The sequence below is a fragment of the Cygnus atratus genome, chromosome 4 (assembly GCF_013377495.2).
Source record: "Cygnus atratus isolate AKBS03 ecotype Queensland, Australia chromosome 4, CAtr_DNAZoo_HiC_assembly, whole genome shotgun sequence".
In the NCBI taxonomy this organism is placed as follows: Eukaryota; Metazoa; Chordata; class Aves; order Anseriformes; family Anatidae; genus Cygnus; species Cygnus atratus.
Genome location: NC_066365.1, coordinates 53527334 through 53546283, shown reverse-complemented (window position 1 = coordinate 53546283; position 18950 = coordinate 53527334). Strand labels below are relative to the sequence as shown.

At 43.1% G+C, this 18950-nt stretch overlaps 1 protein-coding gene across 5 annotated transcripts in view; it reads right to left on the bottom strand.

The window, feature by feature from the left end:
• Positions 1-18950, bottom strand: part of SMIM14 (small integral membrane protein 14) — a 53049-nt gene that overhangs the window by 31649 nt on the left and 2450 nt on the right. The window contains exons 1-2 of one of the 5 annotated variants that reach the window (XM_035551285.2): positions 6136-6640; positions 2628-2742 (exon numbers count right to left, since the gene is read on the bottom strand). The exons of 2 other annotated variants lie outside the window; for them this stretch is intronic. In XM_035551285.2, coding sequence (XP_035407178.1) covers positions 2628-2660 — 33 coding nt within the window. In that variant the 5' untranslated portion in view covers positions 2661-2742; positions 6136-6640. Of the gene's footprint in view, positions 1-2627; positions 2743-6135; positions 6641-6668; positions 6849-18950 lie in introns of those variants that run through there. 2 more of the 5 variants (XM_035551289.2, XM_035551292.2) reach the window with 2 other exon arrangements.

The following is an 18950-nucleotide window of genomic DNA, read 5'->3' as shown; positions in this document are numbered from 1 at the left end:
GCATCACAATTCTTCTCTCGCCGAGGTCCGTGCGAAGCTCGTGCTGCTTCCAAGGGTGGCAGGAGCTGGTACAAAGCTGCCAGCAAACGCACTGCTTGTGGACACCACACAAGGCAAACGAGGTTAAGAGCATGCCGAGGTAAATCAGTTCAGGGCCAAATGGTTCATCAGGGAGCCACAGATGCTTCTTTTAGTTTAATTAAAGCCAGGCAGTGTCAAGCACAAGCCTCAGAGGACAAGAGTCCACGTGTTCAAACCCCACTGTTCCGGTACTGATCCCCACTTTCCTTTTCACGGCCAGTCCCCAGTATCTGAGGGGGGAGAGATTTCAGACGTGAAGGCTACCAGCCTGCTGTCAGTGGTTTAGCTTCTTGGGGAATTCAGCATTAATAGGACCCACCAAGATTAAAACAAAGCTATTTACTTGTTCCCATGCAGGTGGCCTAACATTTCTTCTGGGCGAAACACTTGAAAAGGAGCTAATTATGCACATCCAGCCAGGGACCAAAAAAGCAGTCCAGCTATTTTAGAATTCATTTACTAATATTTGATGCAGAATGCTATTGCCAAACTCCAGCTGTCAGCATTTGGTCATCCTTTTGTTAAAATGATGACATTTTCCTGAAAGAAATCTCACCCCTTGCAACATGAAAGCTAATTAAGAGAAGATGTCAGTGGCACAGAACATTGTCCAAGAATAATACTCTCTTTTCTGCTAAGTAAATGCTTCAGCTTCGCTTCAACATTTACATCTAAAGTAGAAACTGCGACAACGGTCTAGGACAACGGAATTATTTCTATTACACTGAACGCCTAATGGAAATTTAATCATTTTGCTTGACATACGTTAACGCAAAAGGCTGGGCTACCCTCTGTAAAATTACTAAGCTGCTGCATCTAACCAGTTTAGAGAGCAAACCGGGAGCCCTCTCCTGTGGTCCTTAGTAAGGCAAGGACCCCCATTGACTTTAATGGGATTTTACCCTTGAGCCGGAACTAGAAGAGCCAGCTCCAAGGCAAATTTGCTTACTTTCCTGCTTTTGGATAGCACCAGAGACTACCCACGGCTTCTGCTGACATTCCTCTTCCCATTCCCCAGTAACAATTTCCAGTCCCCTCAACTCAGCACCCCTGGAGCTGCACCAGCACCGTGCTGCTGCTGGAAGCCGCATGCACTGAGCCCAAGAGCCCTGCGGAGAGCAATCCTGCATCGGTGCTGGGAGGACACCCGTGCTGTGCCACGGCCACCGGGGCTAAAGGTTTGCATCACCAAGAGCCTGTAGGACTGATCCAAAACGAGCAGTGACACAGGCAAGAGGAGCTGGAGCTCCCTCCTCACAGAAGGGAACGGGGCTTTTATGGGGCAGCAAGGACAACAGGAAACTGCCTTCGGTCACCCAGCCGGAGAGGTGCTTTGCACTTAACTTTCCTTATTCAGACAAATTATTTCCTTTAAAAGATGAAGTGTTGACAAAGAATACGCTCCTATAACAAACTACGCAACCTATTCGCAAAGCACCTCTGCTCTCGTGTCAAGATTTACAAGTTAAGATTACCATTAACGAGTTCAAACGCACCAAAGCAGGAGCTCGAAGTGAACCTCAGGACTGCAGCTCATAAGCAAATTACCGCGGCGTAACAAAGCCACTGCACAGCTGCTGAGCTGGGGCAACTGTCCCCAGGCACGCTCTTAACCCATGGGACTTGTGAGCCGAGGGGACTTTCAGTCCACAAAAGAAAAAAGTTAAGGCAAGACACTTCACTCCGAACTGCTGGGGCACCCGGGCAAATACTGCAGCTCCAATCACCTGCAATAATTCATTGGTTTGAAGTGACTTTATTTGGATGCTCAAGAACTAAGAATTTAGACATTTCATCTCTTTGCAAAAATAAATATTAAAACATTCTCTTACTCCTCTACAAAAGAAAGTACAGTTTGAAAACAAACAAAAATGATAGTTTTTCCACTGTATTGAGACAGAATGCCTTCTAGCCCTAAGCAATGAAGTTTTTTGAGACTTGTTTATTAAGAGTACAATTATTTAGTTTATAAAATACCTTACTAAATCCTTAAAACTGTAAAAATAGGCTATTCCTTAATGTTACTCCAACCCCACACAAACATAAAAATTATACTGAAATTCTTTGGAATATTTTCCTTATTTTTTTTTCTCCAGGGATGACATATGTTTCTAATAACTTGCCACTGAGAAAACAGATTTAGCAGGGTAGCAGCGTGCTGAGAAAGATAGCAGGATTTTCAATTTTCAGATGAAAGCAGCTCTATTCCCTGGCAGCCCTACTCCTAACCCCTTTAGGCCAGATCAAATTTTATCTGAAGCTAGCGGATGCCTGCCTTTGCCTTCAGTAGAAGTTGAATCAGGTTTTCTACATACCTGCAGTAAACAACTTGAGCTTATCAATTAGGGTATTTTTAATCAGCACTTATTCCAGAGGGAATCTGTTGCAATTAACAGGCTTTCTGGGCTTGGTTATTTACATATGTTCAGCTAAAAGAAGACCCAGTTTTCACCACAGAATAACATCCACTCAGCAGACTCGCTGACTAGTTTAGATCATCAAAAGGAAAGTGTTATGCAAATCGTGCGAGCCTCCCCTGCACCTACGAGCAACAGATTTTTCAATCTATTCATTTGCATAAGGAAAATCCGTGGTACTGTTTCACGAGGTCAGGATTAGTCGCTTTGAAACACGTACCGCATCTTTGTCTCCAAAGTCTTCCTGCAGGAAAGAAGGTAGATTTCATCTTTAGACACTTTTCTTCTACATACAGACTTGAAACTGAAGCACCCAACAATCTCAGTGCCTCAAAAAAGTCTCTACTGCCATAAATCCAGGAATATTATACTGTAATATAATATACTGATATTATAATACAGGAATACTTCTGTATTTCGTGGAGCTCTCTGATAAAATCCTCATCCCCTGTATTTTCAAACAGGGGCACTGATGATAGGTGCCACCTAACCAGCCCCAGCCCGACATGAAAGCGGCGAGCCCCTAACAGTGCGGTAACCCCTTGCAGAGGCACTCTTGTTAAAGCAATGCTGCTCACACCAGGAAGCTTCGTTTCACACTTGATTTAGTCCAACTGTTTGAAGAGCTAACACCCGACTTTTCTTCACATCTGCATGTAATTTTATTCAGATGGTTTGTTTCCCGAAAATAATTTTTTTATATATGAAAATTGGCATATAATGTTTTATCAGATTCTCTAAAAATACTGCCTTGCTAAAAATAAAGCTTTTACGATTAACCAGCAAGACATACATGAACATGTACATATGACTATGTGAACAAAAGACAACCAAAACCCTGTTACTCCAGGTCTGCATTTGGCAAAGATTTGACAAATAAAGCATTGCAAATGCTTATATTGTATTAATGGCTGGAGCTGCATTTTTGTACAGCTTTTCTGTTCCTTTTGATGAAATCTTTTCTTCCCTAGCTCAGTGCTTTGGATCTGACATTTGTCTATCAGTTTTATAAAGTAAGAATGAAACTATATTTAGCCCCAGAAAGCCACGGGTCTTAATGCATGCAAAGCTGCTGAAGAATCAGAACTAATCTTAATGAGGAAAACTTTTATCAAGTGTAACTCTGTCTGTTCCCACCCAAATGGGACTAATCTGTTCTGTTATCTCTAAAAATACCAGCAAGACTCTTTGACTTAAGCCTCTGAAGCATATTTGCTCAATTAACAACCATGCAAATGTACAACCACTCAATCATGCCAGGGGCTGCTCCCTGCCCACCTTCAGACCGTTCATGAAAAACCCCATCAGTCACCATCAGAGAGCTTCCTCCTGCCCCCACCAATACCACAGGAGAGGTACCACGATGGAAAGGGGAGGATAGGACCGTTGTCCTCCGTTGTACCGCTACTGAAGTCCAGCAGAAATAAAGCTAACACAGACTGATCCTTCTCATACACCTGGGTGCATTCCTACCTAATGAGGAGTTGAGGCTTTCTTCAAGTCAGGGTTCCTTGGGAACTTGGGAAGCTCACTGTTGGTGAGTCAAGGCCTGCAAGCTGAAGGAGCTATTCTGGGAAAATCATGTATATATTTTTTCTTCCTTCTTTTCTTTCTTAACCTGAAGAAGCGCTGCAAGATTTGGCTCTGTGGTATAACTTCACTAAATTTTCTCAGCTTCCACTGCACTGAGAGGGACTTGGGAGCACCTGGATCTCCCAAGTACTCAGCATCTTGCAGCACCAGGTGCCTCATTAGCAACTGGATAGCTCTTTATGTATTAATAAATTGAATCTAGGAAGTTAGAACAGAAAGCATGCTTAACATCAAGTGTGATAGTATATATGAGTATGCTCACAGGCTCTCTAATTTGCTTCCCAAGCAGAATATGGGCAGATGACATCAATTTTTCTATCCATAAGTGCATCTGTCAAAATATTTCTACATCCGTTGCGAAAAGAAACCTGAATGTTCAAAACACACAGCGTAAGCAAGTGATACTTGGTATTGTCAGGGCACCATACACTTCCACTCATATGCACTTCTAAAGAATAGAAAGAAGATCTTGCTACTTCCATTGCACTGGCTTGAATTTCTGCGTAGACTTTTGGTATTAGGTCCCTTTCTGCTATGACGAACTTAGCAGAGACAAAATGTGGCCTTTAAGGGTATATGTCAAATACCTAAAATATCAAGGAGGGAAAATTCTGAAACACGAACACAGGGTTTGTTTTATTACTCATCTGTTATGCAAATAATATTCACGCATCACTAATTCTGAAGTATAAATATATAAAAGCAGAAAATGAGAAGTTCATAACGAAACAAGAAGTCAGTTAGAAACTAACTTTCTCTAAAACCAAATATCAAGCTTTTGAAAGCAGACAGGACAGTTACAAAACAATTAAAACTACAAAGCATTTTTAAATTGTTTGTATGTAGACTACTTCTTTAACAACAGGTGTATTTTTCTCATTTTTCCTTTAGAACAAAGGAAGAACACAGACTGCAGGATGCAGCCCAGGTAAGCAGGCTGTGCAGTTTGCACTTAATGGACCAGACTTGTGGTTTTGGTAAGGTACTGCAAAATCACCACCAGAAGCACGGCGTACGAAACCCCACAGAACCATGCTCATAATATTTATTTCTATAGCCAGCTAGGCTAAAATATAATCCGACCAGGACAACAGAATGGCTCCCACTACAATCTCCATTCGGAAGTGGACCCTCATGGCCCTGAGCAGGTCAGGGACTTCCCCGCTTGCCAGAGAGGCACGTGCCCCAGTGTCTTGTGCAATGACCAACAACATACACCCAGTAAGCCCTCCACCCTTCTTCAGCACCTTATACAAGATGATCTTAAACCACTTAAAACACAGAATTCCATGCTACTCTGGAGTTGGGCGAGAAAAGTACATCTCATTTTACAAAAAAGTGGCAACAGAACCAAAAAGAGCTCGCACTCACCTACCTCAGCAGCAGGGGAAGGAACGGTGCTCAGGACTGAGCCAGCGACCGTGCTGCTAACCGTTACAATCACTTCTCTCTACCAATTGCTTCTACCGTTTCGAGCCACGCTGTCAGTGACAGGGTCACTTTTTAAAAGCAAAAATCAGTAATCAACAACAACAGCTTGATTTCTTTTTATCTGAACAAGTCATATGAATACGAAGAATGAGACGGAATTATCAGGGACCTTACTCTCTGTTGCTGCATGCAGAAAGAAATCAGGAGGAAGATTTTTTTTCTTGTTTTGTTGTCATTTTTTTTCAGCTGATGCCTGCTTTTGAAAGTAACAGAAATGAGTAAAGGTCAACAGCACTCGAAGAGCTAAACATGAAAGACTTCTTAGAAGCAACCTGCTAAAGCTCACTGCGGCCGTGCACCTTCCCCACTGGGCACACTAATAACGTTAACATAATATGCTATAAAAAAAAATAAAATGTCCTTATGTTTAAACGCTGGAGATGAGTTTTCAAGACTTATCTACGCGCGTACACAAGGATGTTTACCAGCACGTAACAGACACACTCCCTGTAGCAATAAATCTATAACCCAAAGACGATCCTGGAGATGGAGCGGAGAAACAGGTGTCTGCCGGGACGAAAAGTTTCCGAGGCAGGTCACGCACGGAGCTCACCTCGGCAAGGAGCTCGGCTGGGGCCTCCAGCTGCCAGGGCTGGGTGTCTGGGGACCCAGCGCTGGTGGCACCTACGGAGGGATGGCCACGGCTTGTACTGGGGTCTCCGCAGCCAGCAGCCCTCTGCCCAGCTTCCCTCGGCTGCCAGGCACACCTGGCGGCACACAGGTGAGGAATTCCCGTCTGGAATCCTATTTGTAAGGTGTTAGCGGTAGCGTGACGCCGTCCCTTTCCTGGAGGCTCTCTGCCCTACAAGACAAGTCCAATTCCCCCTCCAGCCTGCGCGCACAGCCCAGCTGTCAGCGTGTCACTTCTTCGCGGAGCGCAAACTAAAACCCTTCGGCGCGCCGAGACCCTTTACCAAAAGGCACTAAAACCCCAAAGAGGACCGGGGACGACCCCCGGCCAACCCCAAACCCAGAGGCAGCGCGGCCCCGGCCTCCCTGCGGGCACTGCCCCGGGCCCCCGGCGGAGCAGCGGGGCCGCGGCCCGGGCGGCTCGGCACAGCGGGGGGACGCGGGGGGCGGGCTCACCGTGCTCCGGCCGCCGTGTGAGGAGGAGGAGGAGGAGGAGGAAGAGGAGGCTGACGAGGGCTGGGGCGGCCGGGCTCGGCCCCGCTGCTCCGGGCCGGCTCCCACGTCAGCCCGCACCACGAGACCCGGATCTGCCGGCTCCCGGCGGCGGCGGCGGCGGCGGGGCCGGAGCCGGGGCGGTGCCGCGCCGCTCCCGCCCCTCGCTCCCGCCCCGCAGCGGGCCCGGCCGGGCCCAGCCGCCTCGGGAGGGAGGGGGGAGTTCCCGGGAACGGCCCTAAAACGAGGGAACGGCCCTAAAACGAAGGAACGGCCCCAAAATGAAGCCCCCGGGGGGAGCGGGCAGGGGGACGAGCCCCGCCGGTGTGTGGGATACGGCCAGTCCCCTGGTTGTTCCCCGCGCCTCGAGCTGAGGCGTGAGGGGCTGGGTGGTGCGCTTCGTCGCCCAGCGCTCCTCCAGGAGCTTCTGGCCCCAAATCCCCTCAGCAACAAAAGCCTCCCTTGAAATAACGCGTTTAGAAGGCGTGGAACGAAGTTAGGATGGGAAACTTCAGGTGGTGGCTTCTCAGGTCAGCCAGGTGCCATGCAGGAGGATGGCGCCAAGTCCTGTCCTGGGCACAGTGACACCATGCCATGATGCACCGGGGATTACGCAGGAAAGAAAATCTGGTCCTCCAGTTTTTTCAAGGCTGGATTACATCCTTCAAGCCAAAAAACATGGATGCTGCTGAATTGCAGCGAGAAAGGCAGGCGAGATGGGAGCCGTGGGCTCCCACAAGTCAATACCTCATAGCACGAGTGCCTCCTACGGACTGATACGGCCCACACGGGGACAACCCTGGCTGTTCTCATCACTCTTTTCCGCCGTCACAGGGCTTTCAGACCTTCTTTCATGGCTATAGGGTTGCCATTTGTTTTCATCTGAGCGTTTTTTTCAACGCTTTGCGTGTCAAGCCTACATTACACTGCCGAGTCTCGGTCGCATTGCCAGTTGTCAGTCTTGCCCCTCCAGTAGTTTTTGGTGTGCAAATCCATGTTGTCCCTACAACGTGGTTAGCCTAGCTGCCCACTTCCATTGCAGGGCTGGCCCTGGGCACAACAGCCCACTTCCTGGGAGGCAGCTAGCCATGTCCCACAGTACTGACTTGTCGTGGATCTTTCCCCTCCTTACCCATGTGTCAGCCCTTTCTCTTGTCTTAGTGCCAGACTAAACAGTGGCAATACTGAAAAGCAAACAGAAGCACAGACACAAAGCCAGGCCATCACACAAAAAATCTCAGGTGCACAGAGCCTATGTTGTCTTCTCTTCCTCGTTCCAGGGAACTGAACCTCTGGTAAGGCACCAAGGATGCTAAAATAGATCTCTAATTTGGGAATACAAAATGACATCCCTACAATATTTCCTGGAAGAACAGGTTTCTTGACAGCCAGTCCCAGGAAATTAGAGTGCAACAGAAACCATGAACACCAGCTGCATTGAGGTACACTTGGCTGGGCTTTCTCTGGCTTGAAGTATATTTTGGTTGTCCTGGCCCAACACAGGACAGTGTTAAGTTATCTGTGTTAATGGTTTCCTGCACAGTGTCAGAGGGTGGTCATAAGCAGAATGATCAACTGTAGCTGCATCTTTGCTCACACCTCTCCCTCAGCTGTCATCCTAAGCCTTTACCAGGGAACGAGCCATCCCAGAAGCAAGCAGAGATGGTTTCCCAACACCATTAAGCAGCCTTGCCTATCTGTCTACCCCTCCATACCAAGCACCTAGGGCTAGTCACTGTTCTAGAAAATGGAGGTGAGATCCTGAAATCCACAAACCAGAAACAACTTACCATACTAGTCCTGGCTCAAATAAGAGAGGAGAGCAACGGCAACTCATCAATAGTGGAGAGGAAGGTTCCTCCTGTCAAGCTAAGGCATGAACACTGAACACTTCTATTTTCTTGCCTGTGGGTAAAGCCAAGCAGTCTGTTGTTGCTAAACGGCTGACAAGCACACTTGGGGAAACTGCTGGAATTGGGAAGAGAGTCTCATAGTGACTGATTCTTGGCAAACAATTTGTATAATCCTAAAATTGGAAGGGATAGACTAAATGAGCTAGACAGGCTCAGATGCCTTGTCTGAAAACACATGAACTTGCAAAGGGTCTGTAAAGGAGAGGCAGGAGCTGATGGGGATGAAGACTGAGCAATCTACAAGAAAGCAGCATGGAACGATGGCGCTTACAGCTACAGCTGTGATGACTTTCTCTCTTACTTTGACTCAAATGCAGCCTCCTCGAAACTCATTGTATCACATCTTTCTCACTCATTTCTCACAACACCCCATCCAGGAACTCACATCACAGTGTAATCTCTTGAAGTAGTCCCTTGATAAGATATGCATGCAGCAGTGTCTGGCCAGTTGGGCAGCATGCTGGGTGACATGCAAGCACGCACCAAACAGCTCCTCTCTCCTTAATATTGTTTCTTCCCCTCATGCTGTTACTGCAAAGTCCTACATATCTGTGAACAATTTTACGTTACTGGGCTCAGGAAAAAGCTGACCTTTTCAGTATTGCATTCTGCATTATTTGCACTGCCTCTTTGACAGCAAAATCTAATTATTTTTCTCTGTTCAACATGTATGTTTCCATTGGCATGCTTGGAGAGCTAGAAACCTGATGACCCCAATGAAGCATGGATTGTTGAAAGAGTGATCCTCGTGGAATGAAACTTCAGAATATGAACTGTCAGGGGAGAGGGACAGGCAATAGGAGCTACAGATAGTAGAGGGCAGGAGCAAGGAAAACTTCAGCTTATTGCTTTCAAATCAGCAAGTACATATATAGGCAGAAAGCAGCTAGGTATTTTGCATAAAGCACTCTGCCAGAGCATCCCTCAGAATTTGGCCCTCCTGGTTCCCACGGGCAAATGAACAAGCCATAGCAGGCACTGATTCTATCTCAGCTTCCCACTCCCAGGCTTCAGCCATCTGCTCCCCTTACACTCACAAATTTAGTGCACGACACAGCAATAAAACGAGATCCTGATATGGAGGCTGTGTTCAGACTCACTCCATGAATTCTCCCTTCTGGCAGGCAAACTAGGATGAAAACAGTGATGACTTAGGCTACTGGTAATGACTTTACAAACAAAGGCATGAGATGCATGCAAGATCAGCTAGCAACAAGGACAGAATAGTAAATCCATTGATTTTGGCACGCTAGAAAGGATTGTACTGCCCACTGCCAAGCTAGAATATGAAAACTCTGCTTGAAGGGCAGAAGATGGTAATGTTCCTTCCACCCATAACCCTGTACAACAGAGGAGGGTGGGAGCTGAGCAAAACTTACTGTGACATTCTCTACAACTGTCACATGAAAGTAGCGTGGATTGGGCACTCTGTAAAGCAGCAGGCAGATGTCACATTCCAACTCCTGGTGCTAGCTTTCAACTTTTTTACCCTAACAGGCAATGGAAAAGCAGGAGTCATGCTGGTGAGCTAACCTGCCAAATAATGCATGACCTTGCTACAGATATCCAAAACCTTATTACTTTTGCCATTCTGAAGTTCTCCTTCTGCTGATGTCCTTCTCATCTTTGCTGCCTGACTTGTGCCACTAGGCATTGTACCGCTCCCATCCAGACACTTTGTGGAATGGAAATTCTTCAGCTGCAATTCATGCATGATCTGACCTAGAAATGGGGCAAGTCCTCTTAACGAAACTCCTTTTCTGTCTGCTCCCTCTTTCCCTGTATGCAGTCCATAATGACTAGATAATGCTATTCCCAGAAGGAATCTGAAAAAAAAAAACGTACTGCAAATTTTGATACTGAAAAGCCACTTGGAAGACGTCTGAAGCATGGTCTGAAAACGGCATCCAAGAAGTGGAAGAAAAAAAGACTATAACGTACCCTTGCAGTAGTAGCAAGGTATGAGTTGCCTTTTGGCAGTGACATGTCTTTTTAGCAACACTTTCAATTAGAAGGAGGCATCTAATTTTGGAAAAAGAATCCAAGTCCTTAGAAAAGTTGCTCACAGACATTCCTAGAATTCAGCTGGGATGGCATCGCACAAAGCACTGGAGAATTGCAAAGCACCCCGGGATACTAGGCAGCAAGACTGCGAATTAGCTGGCACAAAGACCGTATTGTGTGCTTAGGTTAATGTAACTGAAATTTAGTCATGTAATCCCAACTGAAACAAATTTATACTGCTGGATTTTCTCAATGTACAGATACAAGCTTAATGAACATCCGACCATAACCTAAGCTGTCAAGACTCGCAGAAAAAATATGGCTGGGTGGAAGGAAGAAACCCCACTGAAGCTGTCAGAGAAGGGCTTTTGTATGGAGGGCTTTTGTGCTGTAGAAGCATCGACACACCAACAGACTTTGAGATGTCAGCCATCAGTCAGGGGAAACGATCACAAAGGATTGCTATAATGCTGCCAGATTACAGCTGGCCAATGACGTTTTCCAAGCCAGGAAATGGAGGAAGGAACTCTGAGACTGAGGGGACAAGGATTATTTTACAGTTAACTAGAATGTTAGTTACAAGATCAGGCTGGCAAAAAGATATTTAAGAACGAAAGATTAAGATCTGATCCACTGAATTGTTAATGACAACACTCATCTGAACTAGGCTGAAACTTGGACCTGTAAAATAAGAACAGTACTCACTAACAATGCAAGTTAATGAGACAAAGGCCCACTGAATTTCATTGTGATTGATAATTATGCAATCAGTGTCAGGAACATATTTTGCAAATACTTTGGGAAATCCCCTCTAAAAATGTGGTCTAAGTGAACCAACACTAGCATAACTTTAACAAATTGTTTTTCCTCTGGGGCAGAAACCATAATAGCAGCTGCACAGTCGTGGTAGCTTTCTTGCAAAGAAAAGATGAGAAGCAGTGTGAACTGCTTCTTGAGCCGCTGTAGTTCACAGCCATAAATTATCTGCAGCCATAAACTTACCAGCAGCTAACGTCGCTATATTTGTCTGAAAACTGCTGCCACTCGGGAAAAACACATATCATGTCACCCTCTCTCTATGTTCAGAGCCATTTCGCCATTCTGTCTGAATCTGCCTCTGAATATGAGTCAGAGCCCTCAACTGTTACAGTTCTTACAGACTTGAAATAAAAATGAATCCCTGCTCATTTTCCAGGTGAACGTCTAATAGAAGAAGCCGTATCTGATAGATGAGCCACAGGCACAAAACACAAGCCAGTAGGTTTGATGAATGTTAGTGCAGAAGAAAATGTGAGAAAAAGAAAGGAAAACAGGACCCCAAAGGATTTTTTGGAACACTTGACTACATCTAACTAAGAAGCAGCAAGGAGTCAAACCTTTCTGGTCAGGATTTGGGAATTATTCTGATCTGAAATGGATATGTGTAGTTTTGCAATTGGTAATAAGCACTCAGTATACAACTGAAATTTAAGAGTAACCATCCATTAAAAAAGGTATTATCTCCCAAGAACAAAGAGGGATGACATTTCATACATCACTGAGGAAGTGTATCAAAAGGCATAAAAGGCCTGTCAGTATTTAGTCACAAAGAGATGGCTGCACCTCTGTATGGACTCCAGAAGGAATAAATCAAATTGTTGGAAGAGAACCCGATCTATTATCGTGGTAAGTGACACTTTGGTTTCTGCAGCACATTCAACCACGCTTTTCATCTTGGATCTTAGTAGGTGAGTATTGACAAAAACGAGGAATAACTCCTTTCTCAGCTTGCCAAGATCTGTGTGAACTTAATGCGATGGTTTTAGCTGGTGCACTTTTGCTCTTTGAGGACGTGGTTATGGCACAGCTGGATGTTTGCTGCAGTAAGTTATGTCAAACCTATTGAACAGGAGCTGTAAACCCTAAAAGTGGTTTAGCATATAAAAGATAATTAGAATTTACAGAATTGATAACGCTATCAGGTCAGGAACAAAAAAAAAATCTGTAGTATTCAGCTCATACTTCACACTTAGCAAATTTTGCAAAAATGTTGCATAAATTAAGGGAAACCATTTCAATGTTCACAGCGTGAATTTACATTTCCAATGTTGAAATGGGTTCTCGTGGTTACCTTTGTGTTAAGCTACTGAGGTCTAAATTGGACACAGATGTTGCCTCTAAAACTGGAGGTAATTACTGAAAAAAAGATGAAAAGGATTTGAAGCTGGTGCCAGAAACAACTGAGGGAGCTAGACTCTTCTTAGCAGCACACAGTGTCAGGGCAAGAGCAACGGGCACAAACTGAAACGCATGAAATTCCAGCTGAACATAAGAAAACACTGCTTTACTCTGATTCTGGTTGAACATTACAACAGGTTGCCTGGAAAGGTTGTGGCATCTCTGTCCTTAGAGATATTTAAAATCCAACCAAACATGTTCCTGGGCAACGTGCTCTAGCTGGTCCTGCTTCAGCAAGGGAGTTGAACTAGATGATCTCATGAGAGCACTTCCACCACAATTTCAGTGGGAGTAAAATTCTTTAAGATGGATGACACGAAAATACAGGGATAACAAGACACCAAGAAATAGCTGTGCAGGAAGACAGTGCATACACAGACGATTTGGGGTTCACAGGTTTTATGCCTGCTGTATGATTAGGGAAGGGACCCACAGTGTAACACCAACCACAACGTTCCTAGGACTAGGAGCTGGGAGCTGCAAAATCCTGAAAGACAATCATCCAGCATGACTGAATTTCTCCCAGCATGACTAACCTCTAATTGGGGAAAGAAAAATACAGTCTAGAATACTGCCTTTTAAAAGGTGCCAATTTCCAATTTACCATGCAATCTTTTTGCACTCTGTCAGGAAGATGGGAAAGCTGTAATGGAATTTTATGAGATGGGTTACACCTCACTGAAACTGCCATAATTGCTACCCCTCATTTGAGAAAATGCACAAGACAAGCTCCTCATACCCAAACTGGATCTTCCAGAAACAAAGGCAAGCACTACTGCTGAAAACAAAGGCACAAAGAGCAGCAGGGATCTTCTCAATACTGTTCTGTGAAACATTATGTACCTGATAGAGATCCAAAGACCAGAAAAATTGCCTGCTTCTGCTCTGTTCAGGGACATTGCACATGAGCTGATACACTAACCATACACCATTTGAATCTTTTTTGTTTAACATGACTTTATCCTCCATTTCTTCCTTTAATAACTTGCCAGATCCCATTTCCTTGCTAGCCCCGTAGCCAGACTGGAGACAATTAGATTAGGAAAACAACAAAATCAGTTTGTCTTAATTTGTATTCTTGAATTGGTAGTTACTGGTTTATACGACTACAAATGCCGTTCAATTAACTTTTTCCATGACTGTGGTCTAAACAGTGAGTAGTGATTTAGACTTAATGATTTAGCTAAATTAGTATTCTACCGTAGTGAGATCAATAGAAAAGTTTCTTTTCCTAATACAAAGTTGTCCTAGCAGATACTTTAGGATGGTATCAACAGCAGTACAACTTGATAAATTACCCATCTGTCATGGATGAGCTCTTTTGGGATGATCTCTGACAAACTTCACTAGCTTGTAAATTTTTATTCTAGACAGTTCCAAAAGACTTCCATCAGTTGTGGATTTGGTGACCATCATGACAGATCATACTGTAGTTTAGCAAGATGGCTCTCATTAGAAATAAGTTCAAATTCTAGTTAGAATCTTCAAAAAGCCTCAGAATCCCAAAATTGCTAGATCAAGCAATAATAGCTGAATACAAGAGCTCTAGATTTCTTTTTTATTAAAAGGAATGATATTTTCCTCTTTTCAGGATGCCTAAGAAATCTTGTGTGCTACAAAACAGATTGAAAGGATTCATAAGAACTGATGATGCAAAATGCTCTGGAAAATATCCTCTCTGTGGTTCTCACTTCCTCTAGAAGATTTCTTATTTTATTGCATATATATTTCACATACTGTGGTTGTTCATACGTCGTTCACCTATAATCTCCTATAACTGGAAAGCTTTTTGGAGTAGGGACCAGGTGTAATGTGTAGCTATTGCCTGCAGGAGCTTGATCCCTATTTGCACATCCCTTATTGCAGCCTGCATTGATGGCTCTATGTCTCAGATCACATAGATTTTTGTGAAGAGCAAGAGGTGTCCAGTCACATCCCATTCTCCCAAGCAGACACAGTGGTGATGTAGCAGAACAGTTTCTAACATAAAATACCCGAGAAAGTGTTGCCTGTCTCCTCAAAAGAAAAAGGAGGAAGCCAGGCGGAAGCACCCTGTGGACCCCAATCTGATCTACACGCGGTCAGTTGGAGCAATTTGTGCACAAAAACCTTTCCAGCAGATAGCTTTTCTACACTTTCAGGAACATGAAAATATTTTGGCAGTTAATGACCATAGTCTACTACCAGTGCTGTGCAATTAGGCTGTTACTGCATTTACTTTCACTCTAACAGAAAGCGTTTTTATTTTTTATTTATTCTGGATTCCCATATTCATTCAATTAATGCTTCACAATAAATGCTGCTCCAGTTCTAACTCTAAATTAATTTGTCCTAATGAGATACCCTAACTCCACCCCCAAGCAATCACTCCACAATATCAGTGCCATTTTAATCTTCTCTCTCACTTTCTCACTGCATTTAGCTACTTCTCTTGCTACTACTGCGCTGAACAACAAATTTAAGCTTCTAGCTTCAAGGTTGTATATGCTTCAGCCCTGATGACATTTATGAAATTGAGGTTTTCTGTGCATCAGTCTCAATCTGATTTGAGTCCCTATGGTCATTAAAATAGCAGGGATTGTTATTCAGTCAGAAATACTAAGGACAGAGGAGAAGATGATGTCCAGTTGTCCAGGAAAAGCTGTCCAGCTGCCCTTTTAAGGCAGCTCTTAAGTCCCTTTTGTATCTATCTATGAAAAGAAGACTGCCATATTCTATAAAATAAAGTTACGCAGATTTGATAATGTACTGTAAGTTATTACATTATTAGATGGTAATGCAAAATGCTTAAACTAGTACAAATACTTCAGTCAGAGTAGAAAATGTTTCTAAGTGGAAAAAAATATACCAGCAAAGCAGTGTGGTAACTATATCATTTATATTATTTGCCAAATCCTCTCTTCCCTTATAACTCTGATACTCATAAAACTAATAATAATAGGTTGTGAAATCTATTTTTGTACTCCCAACTTGCTTTCATTTTGAAAGGATCCTCAAAAGGAATGCTATCTTCTTTTCTGTAATAGGAAGAAAAGAGTACAGCTTCACAATTTTTTCCTTATAAGAAATGCTTTTAGTTCCCTCTGATAGATTTGTCAGTCTTCTGAGGCCAAATTTTTCAAGGCAGATGCCCACTCATCAAGAACATTAAGAAAACTGGGTCCTCCCACAGAATTACAAGAAGTCTGTCATAGCCAAACCTGTTTTGTTTTTTTTTGGTTGGTTGGTTGGTTGTTTTTTTTTTGTTTGTTTGCTTGTTTTTTTTTTTGTTGTTTTGTTTTTTTGCCTTTCATGAACCCACAAGAAACAGCTTCTGGGTCCCAAGGTGTATATATCACCAGCTGAAAATCACTCCTCCACAAAGCATAAGTTTTAAAAAAAATAAAAACGCTGACAGACTTAAAAGGGGGCTGTTTGTATCTCGGTTTTCCTATCAAAAATATCAGGTTCAGATAAAATATTAATTTAGAAGATATTGCCTTGCCACCAAATTAATGAAAAGTCCAGGGCGTAACATCAATTTCTAATGAAAACCCTTAACAAGTGAAGAAAAATAGGGTATTACTATTAAACTACCAAAACTTTCTGCACAGGCATTATTTCATGGAAATTTTGCTAAGTGTTGTTTAAGCCATAGATTGATGTAAAATCAATAGCTGTATTAATTTCTGATCTAACTCCACTAAGTCAGGCAAGTGGCATCATATGTTTTCAAACCAAGTGACTTCAGATAAATCTGATCTTTGGCTAGTGCACTTACTGTATTTTAAGGAAATATATTCAAGCTGCTAATGACACGAAAACCACAACTTTAGAGAGAGCGAATCGTGACTGAATGCAGCATCTCTCCACTGGGAACACCAATTTCTGTCCTACCGTTTCAGGCATTTCCGACTGCAGAACTCCTCCAAGTCCTTCCTGAACACCTTTACAGGAAAGATTAGACGACCATTTTTATACAGTAGCAGTGCCATGAGCTCTCTGCAAGGCAAAGAGCTCCCCAACAGCGGGATCTGTCTCAGACGAGCAAGAAAATCCGCCCAGTTCCACCCAGGAGAGGGCACTGTTACACCTGGCCACAAAACCGGACGTGGACACGGATAGGAGGAACAGGAAAGTTGGGATGACGACTTAAGAACTCGGTCAACTCGCACAACCAGTTGGTTATTTTTATGATAAAGCTCATCTTCGGAATGAGTTGAGTCACCCGGACGCTGCCACAACAGGAACACAATGTGACAGACAATAAATGCGCGGGATAAATCTGTTTTCATAGTCTCTGTAATGAGCAAGATGCCATGCAGGTAAATGAAACGGCTTCTGGCATGCAGACCTCTATGCAAGCTGGAATAACCGAGAGCGTAAATTTGTAGGTGTAAATTTGGTGTAAAACAAGAGCTAAATTTTAAACTGGCTTATTTTTATCAATATTCCATGCTTCCGTGCTTCAATTTGTTGCTGATTTCTTAATAAAGCATATCATAAATGAGCTTATGAGCATTTAAATGCAAAGTGAATACCATCTAATACTAACACAACCTGTAAGGTTAATCCTTTCATAGATGCCTCTTGAAGATAAGTGAAATAAGAATACAAAATATGTTACAGTGAAGTAAGAATACAAAATATGTTACAATTTCAGTCCCTCTTTCTAAAGTGTTTGAAATCACTACACAGATCTCTTGAGACAGCTCTCTCCTCCGGTAAGAAATCCTCCAGCAACAGTGAGAGAAGACCAAACTTGACATTTTTGATTTTTCTAAACTAAAGAGGCCAAGATGGGGGGGCAAGGACTGAAGTCTTGTTATGCAAGATGGAAAAGAGCAAGAGAAGTAAAAATATGTTGCATGCTGAAAAGTTACAGATTCAGAAATTGTATTTTCTTCTTCTTATCACGGGGAACAACCACAATAATTCCAAATTCTCTTGAGTAATTCTAACAGAAAAATACACTACTGACATGAACTGAATAAAATATGCAAAATATGGAAATGAGGAAGAGATCACCAAGAATTGTAACTTGAAGAGAAGCAATTTAATCACTCAGTGCTGACATAAGCATCTTGGAGTCCTCAGGCAGTATGCTGGGGTTGAGGGGAATCCATAGTCTCAGACAGATGAGCCATGCACATGCTGGTTGTTCTGTATTTGCGGCAAGTCCAGCATGCCCACACAATCTGTGCATGAGAAAGAGCCACTTTTCCATGAAAATGTGGGGAACTGTTTCTGACATATAGGTTGTGGGATGGATAACATCTCCCATATTAAGTGGGAAATGATATCTTGTTTAGCATGTTTGGTTATCCTAGCATTGGCAACAGCAGCCTTTTCCTGCTGAGACTGGGCTGATGTCTTAAATCGCTGACCTCAGTTTATAGCCACTGATCCTATAAACTTTCCTCCTGCAATAATATTGTATAGTTACAACTTCATTTAATACACCATATTTCCTGCTCCTACTTCCGGAAGTATTTCAAAGCAATATGCCAAACACACTAAACGCGTGGATACTCAGAACCGTACCCCCCAGTCTTATTATTTATGACCAAGACCACAGGCAAAAGTATAGACCACTGCAGCTAGTTTGTGAAGGCTGCTATTGAAAGAACTGTTTGCTATAAGGCTAAACTGACGATGGGATTAATGAAAGAACAATCTTCTGAATTGAGATATACTACAAAATTTCACATTACAAAAAGTGAGCTATGTTCAAAGGACTGCAGTCTTTTGTATGTGGGTTTTTCTAAGGGTAAAAGACTAATGAGAACTTAATTCAGAGGATACACGTAGATTTGTATTGTTGACATACTATAACATGTATAATGAAGTCAGACATGGAAGTCACTGAAATTATGCAAAGAGGCTGAGTATGCTCTCATTTTTTCTAAGCATTGTTTTCTTTCCAAGCATTTAAAAAAATAAATAAAAAATACTGTTTGAAGACTTCTAGTCTACAGTCCTGTTGTGGCCTAAAACCCTGTAGACTCTTCTGCAAATTAGTAAACTACAGTATTCTACATAGAATATAGTATTCTATGGTATTCTACATTCATACCTAAAGGGGGTATACGACAATAACCTCAGTATGCTGACTACAGAGTATTGATTTTAT